Source organism: Natator depressus, chromosome 3 (genome assembly GCF_965152275.1).
Source record: "Natator depressus isolate rNatDep1 chromosome 3, rNatDep2.hap1, whole genome shotgun sequence".
In the NCBI taxonomy this organism is placed as follows: Eukaryota; Metazoa; Chordata; order Testudines; family Cheloniidae; genus Natator; species Natator depressus.
This window is the reverse complement of record NC_134236.1, coordinates 204,412,960-204,432,339: the sequence shown is the minus strand read 5'-3', so window position 1 is coordinate 204,432,339 and position 19,380 is coordinate 204,412,960. Positions and strand designations below refer to the sequence as shown.

Sequence of the window (19,380 nt, the reverse complement as noted above, 5' to 3'; positions counted from 1 at the left end):
AAAAATATTGAATATGTGTTTATTTATACTAGACTATGCTAGCTTCAAAGTAGTTTTCTCATTTCTAGAAATAGTAACTGATCCTTTTCTAAAAGTAATGTTAGGCAAAGGTGTATTATGCTGGAGAGTAGGCACTTACTGTTACAGGAGAATCATTTAAAATCAAGTTTCATAACTGAAGGGTGCATTCTGAAAACTTTTCCAATGTTACCTTACCTCGCCTGATATGTCACTAGGCAAAATGTATTGATTATGAGAGTGCTGTATTCTGCAGTGGGGTTATATGGAAGATGTGGAACTCCTTTCTGCATGGTTTTAGTCTTGACTTGGCTTTAATGCTGAACAATAATGGAAAAATCGGAATCCAGAAGTACAGTCACATTGGGATGTCTATACATATCTTAGACTGCATAAGATCATCTGTTCAGTTATAAACAGCAGGTGCTACAATGTCCTGTTTTGGTGCATTTACCTGTATTATAATATCTGTAAGATGAAAACCCGTGCTTGAAGTGCCCATCCTTGTTAACATATCAAAAATTTTTATGATGCAAATCTGAAATCTTTGTTATGTGAGTTTTACAGTGAACTAAGTTTCATTAAAATTATTTAAAACTGTAATCCTACGTGTGTGTGTGTGTGTGTGTGTGTGTGTGTGTGTGTAGGTTTGAGATGCTTGGATGAAATGCGCTAGATGCATCAAGTCCAAATGTGCTGATACTTTACCAAAACTAGCCTTAAGAAAACCACAGTGATATTCCAAGTAATGAAATACAATTTAAATTATACTGTAAACTCTATAGTAAAACACTGGAGTTTTAATTCTCAGTTACCCTAAGGCCCCTTTACACTGTTCTGGCGCACTAACTAATTTATTGGTCCCATTTGACTGCAGTGGAAGCAAAGTTAGGACAACACTGAGCACTTCTGAAAATCCCACCCTTGGGTATTTTTTTTTTAAACCAATACATAGTACCTGAGAGAGAGGATGCTGCAGAAGACTGTACTTTATCAGTGGATATGTGCCTAAATATCATCCTGGTGTGCATTCTCACTAGACCAGATTGGCTTGTCACCATGGGCACCTGCACCTAACAACAAGGAAAGGCAGTTACTGATAGGTTACACGGAAATCTCAATAATCAAACAACACTATGTACAAATCATAAAACAAGAAGATGCATGTCAACACTCACCCTCAGGCCCATCTGCTCACCATTTACAGATGCCAGAAGAAAACATTTATGGCTTGAATATGCAATTTTCCAGATGCAACAGATCACGCCCCCAAAATGCTATCTGAGGCTGATCACAATGTGGCAATAGAAGCATGGAGATGAGAAAAGCACTTTCTAGGGGCGTGTGTTAGGGTTGCCAAGTGTCTGGTTTTCTACCAGAATGCCCGGTCAAAAAGGGACCCTGGCAGCTCCAATCAGCATTCCCTGCCTGCCATGGCTCTGCAGCTCCCAGAAGTGGAAACATGTCCCTGCAGTCCCTCATCCCCAACCCCACCCCAGAGCCTGCACCCCCAACAACTGAGGTCTGGTCTACCTTACTATGGAAGTGTCTACACTTAGATTTGGTTCTTGCCGACATAACTGCCCTGCTATGTATAACTTCACCTCCATGAGCAGCATACGGTTGAAGTAGTTACAGCGACTCAGTGTCAGTGCTTTCAGAAGTCAGCCTACAATGCCCACACTGACAGTGTAATCCAGGGGTGGGCAAAGTTTTTGGGCCGAGGGCCACATCTGGGTGGGGAAATTGTATGCAGGGCCGGGGCAGGGGGTTGGGAGTACGTGTGTAATCTAGGCTGCTCTGCGCCAGGGCTAGTCTGTGAATGCAGCTCCCCTGGAGGGTGGGTCTCCACTGCAAGGCCCCTTGCAGATCAGGACTCAAAGCGGTCGCCTTTGTGGGGGGTGATGCTATTTTCTCCGTGCTTCACTCCTGCGTGTTTGAATCCGCGGGGGGCGGGGCGGAGCGCTAGGTTAATGGCAGGTGGGCGAGCCGGGAAAAGGGACATGAAGGAGGGAGCCGCGTGTTTGCTTGTGATGCGCTCTGGACTGTAGCAGAAACGCAGCTAAAAGGACTAGCCCTGAAGAGAATTAATTCCAGCCAGGGTTAAGGGCAGTCGCTCTGCTGGTGGCGGGGGAAAACAATACAAGTGAGATTTACCCTAAGAGTGTCTCCACCGTGATTTCCCACTGTTTCTGTTCGGCTCCAGACCCTTCAGCCAGTGGTTTCAACGTGGCGGGCAGTGCATGTATCTAGCTCCCCCCGCCCCCCGCGAGGCGAGAATAAGAAGTGCTTTAGAGTAAACTTTCTCACCTGGGGCCCCGAAGCCGAGCGGGTGAAGGTTTCTGCAATGGGGCTATGCCGGTGGTTAGACCCTGGCACTACTGAAATGAAAGTTGAGATGGCTGAAGTCTGGAGCGCTCACTTTCACCTTCGCCACGGATCAGCTGAACGCGCTCACAAGCCATATGCTAGCGCTGATCGTTACAACAGAGGGGTGTTGGTTTTTTTAATAAAAAAACATTAGCTCTACTGTGTCTCTGATTTGGGGCTGGAGCTAACGTATTGGTTGATTCAGGCCCAGGCCATGAGGCAGCCCTCGGTGAGGAACGGTCAATTAGCAAGAGAAAGGGGATTAGCCAGCCTGACCTCAGCTTTAGCCCTTCCCCTTTATAAGGCGTTGGTTTACAGTAATTTGCTTCCTGGTAATTTTACCAAACGATGGACAAACTTCTCTGGTCTCCCAAGCTGCGCGCTCAAAGAAATAACGATTTAGCAAATGCCTAAAGAGCTTCGTTCTTCTTGGTGGGTTTAAAGCTGCAGGGGAAGGTGTAACTAGGCTGCCTAGGTTTTAGCTTGCTAAGTCACTCAGAGCGCCTTCAAAGGAGGGTGTGTGAAAAATAACCACCAGAGTGATATTTTATATACCACATCGGGCTCTGTTAAGCTCTTCCTTCTTTTAAGCTTAAATGAATAGATTAGTCTTCGTTAAAGAAGAGTAGGAAGGCTTTGATTAATGAGAAATATGAGACGCGAAAGGATGTGTACTTGAATTTGAAAATATTTTATTTGAATAGTAAATAGTTATACAGTTGAAACAGTTCTATTGAAGCATTCTATAAATAGCTAACAGTTAAGAAAATAATGTGTGTAGAAAAGAGATTGCATCTAAAAGTAAGAGCTGTCGGTTGCACAAGAGCTGTCTGCGCCCTTGGAGCAGGATAAAATGGTCAAGATTGTGTGTTATTCTAGGTAGAAAAGTTAAAACCTTTTAGCAGATCCCTTTAGAACAAGATCTTCTTCTAAAATGCACAGTGAAATGGCAGGACTGGGAAGGGGAAAAGCGCATCAAAATATTCACGATCAAATAATATCAATCTTCATAATATAAATAAATAAAGAATAAATAACAATTACTCAAATCAACATATACATATATTCAGCTCGTGATTCTACTTCGCTAAGGACAAACAATCGAAAAAAGAAAGTTGGCAGGTAATATTTAAGGCAGTTTCTACAGCATATTTTGGAGACCATCAACAGTAGAGTCAAGGCATTTGTGGCTATACTAAAGAAAACAAAATGAAGCAGTTTTATTTGTTCACATAAAAGGGGGTGGGGGTGTAAAGCCAGCTTCCAGCAGTTCACAAGCCATAATAAAGCTAATCATGTGGTAAATTCAGTTTACAGCCTGTGAAATATAAAGGCATTATTCTTCGAGATTGACTTTAAAAAATAAAAATAAAACCAACAACCAACCCAACCCCTAGGCTACGTACACAGAGAGATGGGGGCAGAGGAAAACCAGAGAGACTTCCTAAGGGGACCTTGATCCCGCTAGCGATCAAAGAGGGGCTGCTTTTCAGAGGCTGAGCAAGGATGGAGGAATCACCACCAAGGAGACACTGGCACAAGTGGATTTTATTATTACTCCCCCCAGCCCCTTTGTTTTCATCTATAAATAGACCAGGCGCTGGAGGAGGGGTGGGGGGATCAGCCGGGGTCCTGGAGAGCTCGGCTCTGCAGGGCGAAGCCGGTCCGAGGCAGCTGCCAGGCTGCAGCCCGGGGGGCAGGAGGGGCGAAGGCACGGCCTAGCAGGCGGGGCGCACGGGCAGCTGCAGGAGGATGACCTGCCGGTTCTCCGAGGGGTGGCACTTGTTGATGTGGCGGGTGAGGCCGGGCGAGCTGTAGAAGGTGGCCGGGCAGTACTTGCAGGGGAAGACCTGCGCCGAGTGCAGCAGGCGCAGGTGCCGCTCCTGGCCGCCCTTGCTGGGGAAGGTTTCCCCGCACACCGGGCACAGGTGGCACTCGCTGGCAGCCGGCGCGCCGGGGCCGGGGCTGGGGCTTTCCTCCGGGCCGGGCCTCTCCGGGCCGGGCCCCGGCTCGTGGCCCAGCAGGTGCTTGCGGAGGTAGGCCTGGCGGCGGAACCGGCGGGCGCAGGTGGGGCACTCGTACAGCCCCTCCTCGGAGCCGGACTCCGAGCCGCCGCCGCCGCCGCTCCCGGGGCTGGGCGTGTCCCGCTCGCTGCCGCTGCCTCCGGCCTCCTTGGGCGGCGGCCGCTCCTCGGGCGCCTTGGCGGCCGGCGGCGGGGCGCTGGGGGCCGGCCGCGGCTTGTGCCAGCGGCGGTGCGAGGCCAGGTTGGCCGGGCAGCTGAAGACCTTGTCGCACTCCGGGCAGCGGTACTCCACGCGCACGATGCGCGAGCACTTGTGCTGCGCCAGGGCGAAGGGGTCGGCGTACTCCTCCTTGCACAGCTGGCAGATGAACTCGCCCAGCGGCCGCGGGCCCGGCCCGCCCGCCCCCCGCGCCCGGGGCGGCTCCACCGGCCCCTCCTTGATCTTCAGCCCCAGCACCGGCGACGTGGTCACCTCGTCCTCGAAGTTCAGCTTGCGGATGGCTTTGGCTTTCTTGGCAGCCGGGGGCTTGTGCTTGCCGGGCTCCGAGCCGGCGGGGGGCCGCTTGGGCTGGGGGCGGCCCGAGGAGGCGGAGGGGGGCAGCAGGGCGGACAGGCTGCGGGTGCCGGCGCTCGCCTGGCCGTTGCAGTGGGTGGCGCTCTGGGCGCTGCAGTGGGTGTCACTGTGGGTGCTGCTGGGCATGCCCTGGGCGCCGCAGTGGGTATCCCTGTGGGGGTCGCTCTGGGTGCTGCGCTGGGGGCCGCTGGTCTCCGCGGGGCTGGAGGAGGAGACCCACAGTTTGAGCTCGGCCGGGGCGAAGAGCAGCGGGTCCATGGTGCTGGGCACCGCCGGGGCCGGGAAGGACTCTGCGGAGACCGGCGAGCCCAGGTTGAAGCTGCGCTCCAAGGATTTCTTTTCGTGCTCCTTGCTGACCGGCCGGGTGGGGCTGTACAGCGCCTGGCACGCGGCCTCGGGGGTGCCGAACTGCACGGGCTTCGGGGGCGGCGGCGGCTCCCGGGGCGCGGCAGGGGCCGCCGGATCGAGGCCGGCGCAGGGGAGGGGCTGGGAGCAGCGCTGCTGGCCGCCGGCGAACAGCAGCAGCTCGGGCTCACCCTCCTGGCCGCAACGGACCCGGTAGGAGATCGGCGTGGCCCTCCGGTTCCTTTTCACCAGGAACCCCCGGGGCATCTTTGGCGGCTGGGCCGGCGGGGAAGGCACTTGAGGCGACGGCGACAGGGGCGCGGATCTGCAGCAAAAGGCTTGTGCGTCTGGCTCCCGCCGGCTGCCTCGCTCAGGCTTTGCTGCCTGCTCCTGCCATCCAGTCCGGGCTCAGCAGCAGAGGGACAGACCCCCGACGTGCCGCTGCTGCTGGTCCCCCTTTGCACTTGTTGTCTGGTGGGCGCCCCGCAAATGGGTCCCGTCTGCCCCTGCCCGGATCGCTGCACTCTTTTTAAGGGGAGAGGATGCCATTGTTCGAGCCTCCTGCTCCATCCCCGAGCCAATCAGCGCTTCCTGCGGCTCCTATGGATTGGAGGAGTGTGGGAGGGTGCAGGCTCGCAGAAAGGGGCAGGGACAGCGGGGTCGCTTGCTAGGTACAGCAGATGTACCTGAGGGGTTTCTCTCGTTCGCTTTCCTTTCTGTCCCCCCCCTCCTTTCCCCCCATTTACTTCTGGCCCCTCCCGGCTAAAGGCACACGCCTGGCCCCTCCTCTTTTCACGGTCTGATGGTTTTCTATAGGAAGGCACACGTGCCTGGCCTTTGTGTGTCTCCTCCGGGGGGCACAGATCTGCCAAATGGAAATGTCCATCAGCATGACAATGAGCAGCATCTCAAATCGGGGGGATTACCCGCGGTTCTGGAGCAAAATAGCAACAAAGGAGAAGAATGGTCAGAAATATGTCAGGAGGGTTCAATATGCAAACTGGAGAAGGGGGGGGGGGAGAGAAGAGAAAGAAAATGTAGGTTCTGAATTGTTTAAAAGCTCTCACCCCTAAGGAAATGCTGGGATGGGGGGGGCGTATAATTGCAAACAAAACATTTTAGGAGATTGCCACTGGAGTCTGAAAATCAGGACGTTAAATATACTGGCAAGGAAGTGTCCTCAGGAACTGATGGGAAGCCATTTCGAGGAGAAACATACATGCTGGTATACTGGTTATTCTAGTCTGAAGCGCTCATAAAATCCAGCACTACTGTTCGTGTCCAGAATCCCTTCGAAAAGTTCTGACCGTAAATAAACACTTTATCAGCAAAGCAAATTGTTGATTTGGTACACTTTGGAGTTGAAGCGATTGGGCGCTGGTGAGGGGGGGCGGGGTGTAAGACTTGGGGGGAGGCTTTAATTACAAAAGAAAAAAAACTTTTGTTAAATTACTGAAAATACAATTACTCATTCTGGTAAATGAAGCCTCTACCACTTAGCACAGTGTGTCAACCTCAGTGTTATTTATTATTACAATGCATCTCTAGTTTATCATTATATATATCTGACAAACTTCTTGTACACGATCCTCTGCGGCCTCATGCATTTTAATTCAGTCGGTGCATTTTGTCTGCTGTTTGACATCAGATGCTAAATCAAGGGGTCTAATCAAGTAGCTAAAAAATAAAGAAAGGGTCTGTCTGTCTCTGCACAGTAGCTTCCCAAAGCCTCACCCCCTTCACCTTTGTGAAGGAAATTAACCTCTTTCTATTGAATGCGACCCGCGGCCAATCTGGACGAGAAAGAGACGCGTGCTGCGGGGCTGGGGCAGGGGGAGAAGAGAAATCTGTCCACCAAGACAAGGCAGCGGCTGCAACAATAGCAAAAAAAACAAAACACACACACACACACACACACACACACACACACACACACACACACACACACACACACACACACACACACACACACACACACACACACACACACACACACACACACACACACACACACGTCATAAGAGCGAAAAAACAAACAAAACCCCAATACCCCGCCTCCCTCCCTGCTCCATTTGGGACGCAAAAGGCGTTATCCTTCTAAAGTCTCTCTCTGTCGCTCCACAGATTGCTCAAGGAAAAGCACGGACAAAAGTCTCAGGCAATAATACCTGTTACACGGGTATGGGATAAAACCTTCCCAGAGCTGCTTGTCCTATAATCTTGTCTAGAGAAAGAAGTAGGAGAGGGATAAGAAAAAGTGGCAATGATTTTCTCCATCCATCTCCTTCCCCCCCCCCCCCCCCCCCCCCCCCCCCCCCCAGCCCTTAGAAGAACTGGATCGAAAGCCAGCTAGCCTGCTCAGGCTTCCCGTGTGAGTCTTGTGTCTGCTCCTAATCGAAGGGAATGTATTAGCGCCGCCCCCCCCCCCCCCCCGTGCCCTAACGCTGAAGTTTGTTAGCTGATCTACATGGTGATATTTTTGCTTGTAGGTTACTCATTGCCCTTAGTTGCGCAGTGCCAGGGTTGGGCATGGACCACCAAAATAAATGGTCTGATGTTGAGGATGCTTGAACGCTTTTGCCAAAGCTTTATTGTCACGGCAATAAAGTTAAGTGAAGCACGTGCGTGTCTGCAGGATTGGGAATTTAAGGTAGCTCTCAGATAATAATCATGTAAGCTAGACCCTTGTGTAATAATTCATATGTTGCCTGCCATTCGTTATCGGGCAAATAGTCAGTTAATGACAGACCATTGGGGAAAACGAGAGAAATGTTTATGTGCCCATAGCTCTCGTTCCCTTCCCCACCACATCAGCCTCATACTGGATCTAATCAAACCATTCTTTCTCCTGCCTATATTGCAAACATCCAGAAATGCCTGCTAATCCAAATGCAACTGATGTTAGCCATTTTAATCCTGATTTATATTGTTTCTATAACGACAGAGAAGAAGCGGTACGGCCCCCGCCCCAATTACTTTCTCCCATTTTTATTACTCTGTAGGTTCCAGTTTGGCTAGTTTTGTAGTTGCTCAGACTCTTCTCCTGCTCTATAATATGTGAGGAATCTAGGCACTCTTTTTCATTAAAAGAGATAAGTCAAAATACGTAACCTTAAAAAGCTGAATGCAAAAGAAAAAAAACCGACAAAAACCCGCTGCAGCACAGCGAATTCAAACAGTGCTATGAATTAACCAAAGGGAATCTATTGAAACCTATTGCGATACTTCGAGTCAAAGGATCCGTTTCTTTTTGTTGTTTTGCTAGCCCCAGCCAGCTGAAAAAAAACAAAACAAAACAAAAAAACCCCTCCTTGCTTTCAGTCGTGTACTACGGTAAAGATTAATTGCAACTTGAAAGGTACAAGTATTCTAAACTAATTTTCACAACAACAGAGTGGAAAAAATGTTGGGGAGGGGGAGACACCCGTCTTCAAAAGCAGGTGCAGCAGTGTGCATCATCTGACAGTTGGAGCTGCTGCTGGGCTGTGCAGTACTTCTCGCACGGCCGCTATGGTTCACCAGACAACGCGGCTTGCGTTGAACCCTAAAGCCGTTTTAGATTGGGGAGTCTTCGGGGCAAGGACTGGGCCCTCCTTTCCATTTGGGCAGCTTCCGACCTGAGCACCCTGCGGGCACTACTGCACGCTGCATGAAGCAGCACAACATACCAGTAATAATGACTTTAGCACCGATCTGGGGAAAGGCGCTGTCCAGTCAGTTGTAATAAACAGAGCCTTTTAAAAAAATCAAATAGTATCAGTGTCTGAAACTCAAGACGCGACTGTTATTTTTGAAGCGTTTGAGCTGAATAAGTCCCTCTAAAACTACAAAGCAGCTTCTCTTCCAACCCTATTTAACTCTTTGTCTTCAGCAGAAAACTTCCACGTTTCCCCCAGGGGATTCCCAGCTGAGTCCACCCCGCCCCCTTCCCTTACAAACCACTTTGTTTGCGCCAAGTTCCCTTCACAAGCAAGACGAGACCAACGGCATATGTGGGAATTTGCACAGGGAATATTTCATAGCTCCTCAGGCCAGGAGAGACCGCTGTCATCTTCTAGTCTGACCTCCTGTGTGACACAGGCCATAGGCCTCCTCTGAATGAATTCCTGTTTGAAACAGAGCCCAGCTTTGACAAAGAGATCCAGTCTTGAGTCAGTTCAGCGCCACGTTTTGCAACTTTTTTTTTAAGGGAATAAGGCATGTTGTGTTTTTCTCGCTCGGTTTCGTTTGTATTCTGCCAAGATGGAAAATCAGTGGCAGCAAAGCTCAATTGCATGGCGTTTTCCTTTTGGCGAGGCTTGCTGGGGAGACGCGTTTTTACAAGACCCCCCTATTACCCTGTCCTGTGACAAGGCATTGCGGGGGGGGGGGAAGCACAGCCGGTTGGGTCAAGGAGTTTGCTATTTTGAATGTTCCTGCGAGCGCATCGGAGCGAACGGCTAAACGGTTCGTCCACCCCTCAGCTTTATTGATTTGCCTACTTTACTCCAGATTTTAAGCATGCCTCCCTGTATCAGCCGACAGGCGCAGAACGGTTTTGATTACTCAACACAGCACCAGCCTCATGCGTTTGGCGGAACAAACCCAGAATTGGGCTGAAGTGTGACCTGCAAAGAGCAGAGCCCTGCCTCCGATTAGACGTTTTTTTAAATCGACCTTTCCCCCTTCCTGGTGTAAGTATCAAGTGGATTACAGATTTTTACTTCCACACACCCACACCCCCTTGTCAGACCGTTTCATCAGATTCACAAACCCCATTTTTGTACGTATCAAGTTGGCCAGAGATTGTTTTACACACACACACCTTGTAGGTTGCAATCAGAAAGGTTCATCAGGTTTCTAACCCCCATTGTTGCATGACGCATAAACAATTGCTGGGTTGCTACTGTTTGACCCAGGGCTCGGGAGCGAGCGCAGCGCGTTTGCAGGAATTAGCGATTGTTGTGTCTGTCTGCGGGCCACGCGAGAGACACGCGAATCCCTCAACCGCTCCCTCCCCCCCGCGCCTTCTATTCACCTTCCCCTCTCCCCCGCCCCGCTCCCTTTGTTCAGCAGATTAGCATAAAGCTGCTATGGATCTCCCGTTTAAATAATTACACACAAAAGAATACTACATGAAAGCGAGAGAAAACAAGAGAGAGCCCACGAGTCTGTTCCATTTCACCCAGCTACCAGAAGAAAAAGACCTGAAGTATTTTCTATTGCTTAAGTTTCAAGTACCCCCAATGGCAATCTGCTCTGCTCCCATTATTCAGCTTTGGGGGGGGGGAGGCTGTATGCGGGGGAAGAGAGCAGTTCTTTTATTACGCAAAGTATACTGGGTAGAGGAGCTTTCTCTTTAAGTGGTGTATTTATGGTGATTTGTTTATGCTATTCAAGCATAGCTGCCCAAAGGCCTAAATGAACGGAAAGTTTTGGTTTTTTTCAGCCCAGGGTGGGTAAATTGATCACCGTTTCTGGGAAGAGAGGGAAAAAGTAAATACCCGAGTGTGAGAGAACAGGACTCGATGGCATTTGTTGCAGGACCAGCATGACAAACACCCTAAAGACTGTTACCTTTCAGTCGTGTCACACAGCAATCCAGCATTGATTTCCTTTAGCCTCCCCAATAAGCATGTCCTAAAACTGTGATCAGGCAATACCCTGTAAAGATAAGTAGGAGAGAATAACTGAGATTCACATCGAGCCACATGCTGGTGAGTGGGTTGCCCCTTTCTTGTTTCTTTCTCTCTTGGTTTTGGTGTGTGTGTATGTGTATTTTATTTGTCTAGTGCGAGTGTATTTGTTCAGTGATGTGTGCGTCCCTGCCTCCTCGCTGTTTAATGGGGGGAGGCAGCGGATTTGTTTCTATTATCATTAGCATACAGCTGCAGGTTACACGAGCAATCCCCACACGAGCAACGTACACTTTAGCCCAGGCTTATCATCACTTCTCTCAACCAGAAAACAATCAACAGCTACTCACACATGGCTAAGTCCCCACCCCCCGGTTCCTAGCTCCCCCCCGCTATGTCTGAATAGTGATAGACGTGTTCTACATCTTCCGCTGCAAAGAATATTTTAACTTTTTCATCTCCCTTTTTGGGGCTGTATTAGTTGTACAGAGAAAACCAGGCGTGCTGGGATTACGGCAGCATCTTTTTTCACTTACATTCGTCAATCATTGTTGCGATGCAAAAGCTCATTTAGCGTCACGTTTTTTAAGATTGGAAACATGGGACAGCAGAGCGACTAGTTTCATGGGCCACATAGGATTTTTTTTTAATTAATCCGTGTAGCTGTCTCCCTGCGCTGCCAGAGTTTATGCCGCTTGGGGGGGAGGGGGGCGAGTTTCAACAGCTCTGTGTATGGGGCAGAAACACGCTTGTCCTCTGCGGGTGCTGGGAGGCTACTGCCCCTGCCCAAAGGAGCGTATGCCCCATGCAGCAGCGTCCATGGGCAGTAGCTGGCCCGCTCCTTGACGGCCGGGGCCTTCTCTTTGTTCCTGCGGCTGCACTTCGGTCCAGGTTGTGCTCGGGGCCGCTCGGCACTCTGCAGCGTGGGTGCATTTTAAACAACGGCCGGGAAGCGAGTCCCTCCAAGCCCACCCTGCCAGCGTCCCTTTCGGGGGTGCCTGGTGACTCTCGCCCGAAATCAGCATCCGCTAGGGCCCGCTCCCTGCGTAACTCGCCGTGGGCGCCGGCCCTGTGCTCGCCCAGGCGCGGACATGTTTTTTCCTGAGGAGTGACGCAGTGAGGCGGTGACAGCGGACAAGCACCCCGCTGAGAAGGGCGTCGCGGCGGCTGCCCCTGGCTCGTTAAACAGGCCCGGGAGGCGGCGTGTGAAGAAGGGATGCCGCTGAGCAGCTAGAGGAGCGCCGCCCCCGGTCACAGTTCCCCTTCTCGCCCCCCCGCGGCCATCGCAGGATGCCGGGCAGCGCCCGCGAGCCCGGCGCTGCTCCTGCGGCCAACGGCGCCGGCCCGTCCCAGGCCCGGGCGCGAGACGGCACCTGGCCGGAGCGCCTCAGCCCGGCTCCGTGCCTGGCTTCAGCTTTCCCGCCTTGGGCGCTCGCCTGCCGATTGGCTGGTTGCGCAGCCCAGCGCCGGCGGCCATTGGTCAGCTGGTTGCCGAGGCGCCTCCAGCCAGGGAGTTAACCCCGCAGCTGCTGGGTCACGAGGCTGCCCACTGGCGCGCCCCCCTCCCCCCGCCACAATGCACCTTCTGGCCGGCCGCGCGGGCCATGAACAATTCAGCAGCCACACGGCGATCTCCAGCCCCCACCGGCCATCTGCCAGCGGGGCGGGGGCTGCCGGCCCAGCCCCCCCGACCCGCAAGGGAGCCGGCCTCCAACCCCTGCCCCCGCGCAGCCAAACTGCGGCTGCTCCTGGCGAAGCCACCAGGAGCCCGGCCAGGCCCGGATCAAATCAACACGAACTAGGCATAGCTGATAGGAGCGGGCTTTTATTGTTGAAAAGCCAGGCCAGCTTTGCATAGGAATGGCTGGGCCTGGGCCTGATGGTTCCTGCTGAATGGAGAATCCGAGGCCCGCTCCACCTACTGGAGAATTGAAAGAGAACATTTCATGGTGCTTGCTGAATGCAGCCTCAGGCTGAAAGCCATCTCAGTGCTCCCTAAGAGAGGGGCTGGGAGTCAGGGACCCTATGGATCAAGAGTGAAAAGCGAGCCTCATTTAGCCAATCATAACTAAACAATCCCTGGCCATGCATACATAGGCAGGTGGTAATTATTGTAGTTCAGATAACTGAGGATGCTTCCCTCCACCAGTCTCTTGTAGATATTTTGCTGAAAGAACCTTTTGAGGTATTGCTTTGGTTTCTCAGAAAGAATGAGTTCGCCATCCACTATCTGGTGAACGAGCTGGTCCAATGATGGAAGGCCATCCACCTGTAAAAGACAGGAATAAGCTGAAAGAGCAGCATTGACTTGACAAAACATTGTGGGCAGGTATAGCTACACTAGCTTCTACTACAATAAAACAGGCAGGCTGGGTATGCACACACATTTCCAAACAGCACTAGAGAAACAAATACATGTAACAGAACTCAGTGGTTTGTACAACTGGATGGACTTAGTTCAGCAACAGTCTTCAAGGCTCAGGCACCAGATACATTAGGATTTGTTGATATTAGGCCACTCGTTTGAGGCAGACATTGAAGCCTGCCTTTCACCCTTCATTCTCCCTGGCAACAAATACAGAGACAGCTGGTCGCCACATTCCTTGGATGAGGAAGGGGGTGTTTGGTGGCAATAGCCATCAGGAACGCAGTGGAAGGATTATCATACTGTGGCAGTGTGGTGACACTAATGGCTCAAAGGACACTTTGATAAGACCATACATTTAGGTGTTAATTTAATCTTTGGTTTGAAAATTCTCACCTATTTACAGTTCAAAAGGCTTCTGTGTGTGTATAGACAGATATACATATAATGTGTGTACAAAGTCTGACAAATGTCTTGGGCAAGAAACAACAATTTCAGTATTTGAACTTCTTAGAAATTGAATTTCCAGACACAGTTCTGGTGCTCAGTTCAGAACGGTTTATGTTTTTAAATGTCGAATTTGCAAGCAACGTGTGGCCTGATTTTCCAACCAACCCCAGCTGCCATGTGAAAACCAGGTTAGTAGTTCTTACTGAAGACAAGTGCCTTTGCTTGGAAAGCTCATACTGCACATGTGTACTATACAATTTTCTATTAATACTTTAACAGCTGGGGCTAGATTCACAAAAGGACTCAGGTGCCTAGCTGCCACTTTAGGTGCCTAAAACCCATAATCTGGCCTGAGTGGGATTCACAAAATCCCTGCTCAACTACCACTGCACCTTGTAGGAGCCTAAACTCACTTGGCACCTAAAGTTTCGTGATAAACATTCCTAGGCACCTATTTTGCTCCGTCTGTGCACGCACACTACAGCTCTGCTCTAGATGTCTGGACACTTCAGCCCCAAAGCAACGCATGAATTGGGGGGAAGGTAAGTGTTCCTCTGCTTACCTCCTCTGTGGGACCCCATCTGTAAAGCAGACTAAGAACTTGCCTACCAGATCAGGTCTCTACATGCGAGCTTACATAAAATGGCTTGGGGAGGACTTCCCTCATAACTTTTAGCCCCATGGCTGAAGTACTCATCTGGGAGTTGACTCTTCACCTAAGGGGGAAAGATGGCATTTGAACAGGTATCCACAATCTCTTAGGTGAGTACCCTAACTACGGGGCTAGAGGATATTCTGATGTGAGACTCCCTGAGTCTCTCCTGTTGAAGTTGTTCTTATGGAGAAATAATAAAAGAATCACTGGACCAGAGCGAGAGCGTATACAAGGACGAAGAATAACTCTGGAGCCTGGTGGTCAGAGCACGCACCTGAAAGCTGGAAGACTTAGGATCAAGTCTCCCACCTCCAATTACTTTTAAAATTATTTATTCACAGTGCAGCAGCTTCAACAGGAGAGACTGAGGGAACCCAACACCAGAATATCCCATAACCCAGTGGTAAGAGCTTGCACCTGAGATGTGGGGAATCCCTTTGAAGTGGGAGATTTCCACATCTCAGGTGAGTACCCTGACCTCTGGGCTTAAAGTTATGAGAGATGTTCTCTATTCTCCCCTCCCATTCCAGCTTCTTGTACAATCAGCATAGGTGCCTAACTCCAGGACAGGGTGTGTAGCTGAGAAACCCAAGCAGAAGGAGGTGCCTCTCTAGATTTAGGTGCCAAATTTGCTGAGAAGGGAGGGGCTTAGGACACACCCCTCTCCCTGGCATCTCCCATTGGCTAGTTTAGGCAAGAGACACCCAGCATGCTGGCTTTTGTGAATCCATTCTGAGGCACCTTCTCCCTCCTTTCACGGGAAGCCTAGGTGTCAAACCCAGGTTTGTCAATCCCAGCAATTTTCTAGCTGCCCTTCAGGTTAAATGTGGTAATACTCAGCATCACCATGCCTCAGTTTTTTTGTGAATCTAGCCCTGGATGGAGGTGCAAAAACTCAGTTCTATCATCTGCAAGTCTACGTAGCTGGAGCGCTGCATGTTGAAATAAATACATGTTTGGGATCCTACAAAATGGGTAAATATTCAAAGCATGATCAGCTTTTGAAGATGAAGAACATCCTGTGCAAGACACTCAAATAAATACAATGTTATGGTTGAGAATTTAAACACACAAGTTCACAGACATGGTCCACACAATGATTCTAACTTGGCTCTTATGCATGTCTTAGTTTCTCTTACTGTATGTCTTGTTACATTTTAATTGAGTTCCATTTTCCATGGTAATAAGAACTTAAAATTCCTGACTTTTGTAGTTTACAATCTCAACTATAACAATGCTAGTTAAACATTTTTACTTATTATGTTACTTATTTTTGCATTTGACTGAACATTTATTTGAATGCCTTGGTCAACTGGAATATGAGCAACAGGTAGTAAAGGTCCTGGTCCTCCTGCTCCCAAATTATATAATGACAATTTAAAAGACACTTGATATATTCCAACGGTGCAGTATGTATTTATTAAGCACTTGACAGCGTGCTCAGTACTGTACAAACAGACATAGGAGATACATATTTACTAAACTTAGTATTTCTAAATATCAGAATCTGTGTGAAGGGAATTAGAATAAAAACAGACAAAGGGAATGACAAATGTGCATTCACCCTGTCAGATATAGGACCTGATCTTGTAAACCCTCTCTCATGTGAGTAATCCTGATTCATAGGAGTAGTCCCAGTGATCTCAACAGGACTACTTGCGTGTGTGTGTCATGACTAACTCACATGAGAGACAGTTTGCATGACTGATTCAGTAATCCTGAAATACGTAAGACACCATTTCCAGGCTGTCCATAGACAATAAAACAGATAGCACATAAGAGATAAGTTGTTCACATTACAATACAGGAAGCACTGCTGAAACAGGGCAGAAAATCACTACCTTCAGGCACAATTTTTTGCTTAGAATTTAATTTTCTGTTCTTTGTAAGCTGTTTTCAAGAAAATCTAAAAATAATACTTCACTTAAGTACTCTTCATATTATGACAACAGAAGAGACAATACTATCTAGCACCTTTGTATTTTATTTTAACCTTTCCTAGGGACTAGTGTGATGTTACCTCAATACACAGTTAACAATTTTGTATGGTAATTGCAGCAATCCATTAAAAAGTAGTGCAGCAGTATAGAATTTCGATATGTAAAACAGAAGCGAAGGGGGTATGTGGAGGGATACGGTAGAATGGCACTAAACCACCCACTAGGCAGCAGCAAGCTTTAGATTGTAGAGAAAAAATTCTGTTTAGAGACAATTATATATTTACAACTTTGTCTTTAGGGACTGATCCAAAGTCCACTGAATCAAGTGGCAGCCTGTCCATTGGCTTCAATGGGTTTTGAGTCAGACACTTGGAGAGGAAAAAATGGAGAAATTACTATGAATTTATGCTCTGGTCAACAGTGCAAATGACATTAGCAAATGTCTTAATTTCTCCCCACCCCTATATTTGGGAATTTCATCTATCACTGAAAAGCCATTCTGTGTTACTTTATCAACTACGTACGTAGCTTGTGCCCATAGGTACTTATAGAAAGATTTACATCTCACAGGATCTGAAATTTTAGGATGGTTCGTACAGTGCTTTTATATCATTATGCAAAAATATGAACAAAACTGTATGGAAAGCAGTGTTAACTAAAGAAATGGGAATTCCAAGTCTCAGTGGCAAGTTTGCACTAGAAAACACATAAGGGGTATAAAAATGCTGCATAGAAAAATGGAGCAAGGTAAACGATGAAAAAAACATTACCAGCAACTTTGAGATTTGTAAAAATAATTAAAATGAGCAATTTCCAGTATTTACTGAATCTCCCTTATGCTGCATAGACTATGTCTATTTAGGCTTTCCAAAGTGAGTAATTAAACAGAAAAAAGTGAAATTTAAGGCAGAATATGGGAGCAAAAAAAAAAGAAGTGCTCAACAATAACGACTTACTCCAATAATAAAATGCAATTGCTAGTCATTTTTCTTACCTGGCTGGATATTAGGATTTGGCGCAGTTCTTTCTTAAGATCAATAAACCGATCGTGATAGATGGCCATGGACCAAGGTTCCCTGAAATAGCTGGTTGAAAAAGAAGAAATTTAGTTATCCAGTGAACCTCTCATTAACCACTAATAAAGTATTTACCTGCTTTTTTGCTTTTATAAATTACAGTTCTGGACCCATCATGATCATTTGTTCATAAAATGCCTCCCGTAACAGCATGGTCAATCAATTCTTTTAATGGATGTTCCTGATGTACAGCCAGCTTCAGTAATTACATTTAAAGTGGCTTAATTCAGAGCTGTGGCAAGACCCAGTGAAGAATCCTGATTTTATCAGAATTTAAAAGCCTGAAGACCTGTAAAGAACGGTGTCTCCATTATCTGTCCTCATTTGAGAAAAGCAGATTGCAGGATTAACTGAACTCCTGCATAAACAAATTAAATTTGTGTAGACAATGACACAAATGTTGTTCATCATTAAGGTTTCTGGATTAATAAAGGCCAGAAAAACAGGCCACCACAGTGTTGCAATATGTTCTTTCCACTAGTGCACTAAAGCTAAATTGAATCTATCTTAAGAGGAACTATCTTAACATTTATATTATATCTATTGACAGAAAGCATTCATTACACTTTTTCTGTGAAAAGTTAGAAAAATGTAAGTATCTATTTATCATTAAGGCCATAACAAGGTATATAAGTAGATACTGTAAATGCAGCTAGAGGCAACTGGATGACACAGAAAATGGCTGTTTATTTCTATTTCCTATATAACGAAAAATAATTGTGGTGGTGTCAATAATCTGTAGATTACACAAGGTATATTCTCTGCTTGATGTGTGCATGCAATTTTCATTAATGTTAATGGAAGTTAAAAGGACCCACTGAAGAAAGAATAGGACCAAAAGAATCAGTGTAACTTATTATTAAACTGGGTATCAGACAAATAGGGCCTGATCCTGCAAACACTTACGCAAATCCTTAACTTTGCTCATTTCAGTCATCTCACTGATGTTAAGCATGTGCATGTTTGCAAAATCATGACCACAGTCCTTAGACGTGAACAGTGTCACTGGAAGCTTGTAGTCTATTCACATCAGTGGGATTGCTCTCATGAGTAAGCAATATTGCATGTGTAACTCTGATGGGATTTGGCCTAATGTCCTCACAATAAATATATTAATTTCTAGAATAAAAACTCAAATTACATAATTTTAATGACAGTTTCCACAGAAAACCAGCATTCAATTGCTTTCTAAAAGGAAGCCAACCTTTTATAAATGTTGAATTGTGATATTTCCTATCAGCAACTTTTCTATAAATAAAAGCTTCATTGGACTTCAGATATTAATGACTCAATCAACACCACAGTATGTAACTAATAGAGCTGTTCTAATTCTTCACCATACCCACCCACTTGGGTGTTATACCCCCATCTCCTTCCCTCCGGGTGTTTCTTTAGATGGTAAGCCCTCTGGATAAGGGCTTGTCTCTTTTCTGTGTTTGTACAGCACCCAGCACAATAGGGCCTCAAACAGAATGAAGGACATTTCCACAATATAAATATTTACTGCCACTGCTATTCATCTTTACCTTTCCATTTTGACAGACATAGGAGCATCTTGCAGCACACTGCTAGCACATTACCAAGACTGATTTCATCTCTATATTTGGGGCTGAAATCTTACAAAAGCTGAACTCAGCTCTAAGAGCCGCTTTTAAAAATGTACTTTAAAATGTATTTATCATATTTCTATAAGATACATACATAGAAATGAAGAGTTTCCCCAAACATTTAAACAACTAACTCATCTCAAAACATTTTCCATTTAATGTCAACAGTTAGATTGCAAAGCAAGATAGGAGGGGCACAAGAAAAGATACACCAAGATAATTAAAGATGCTCACATTACACTGGCATGCATGGCCCTGTAGCCAAATATTTTTCCTGTATTTTCACCTGGCATCTTAGTTTTAGTTGTGCAATTATTACTGGTAAATCTGTTTTAACAGAGA

General features: G+C 47.6%; 2 protein-coding genes across 2 annotated transcripts in view; both read right to left on the bottom strand.

The window, feature by feature from the left end:
* Positions 1 to 3,109: 3,109 nt before the first annotated feature.
* On the bottom strand, positions 3,110 to 6,066 carry INSM1 (INSM transcriptional repressor 1). The gene has a single exon (XM_074947196.1). The coding sequence runs from the start codon at positions 5,595 to 5,597 to the stop codon at positions 4,107 to 4,109; it is 1,491 nt and encodes a 496-aa protein (XP_074803297.1). The 5' UTR covers positions 5,598 to 6,066; the 3' UTR covers positions 3,110 to 4,106.
* Positions 6,067 to 12,768: 6,702 nt separating this feature from the next.
* Positions 12,769 to 19,380, bottom strand: part of CFAP61 (cilia and flagella associated protein 61) — a 208,419-nt gene continuing 201,807 nt past the window's right edge. Inside the window, exons 26-27 of the mRNA XM_074949735.1 lie at positions 17,350 to 17,440; positions 12,769 to 13,214 (exon numbers count right to left, since the gene is read on the bottom strand). Coding sequence (XP_074805836.1) covers positions 13,014 to 13,214; positions 17,350 to 17,440 — 292 coding nt within the window. The 3' untranslated portion in view covers positions 12,769 to 13,013. The remainder of the gene's footprint in view (positions 13,215 to 17,349; positions 17,441 to 19,380) is intronic.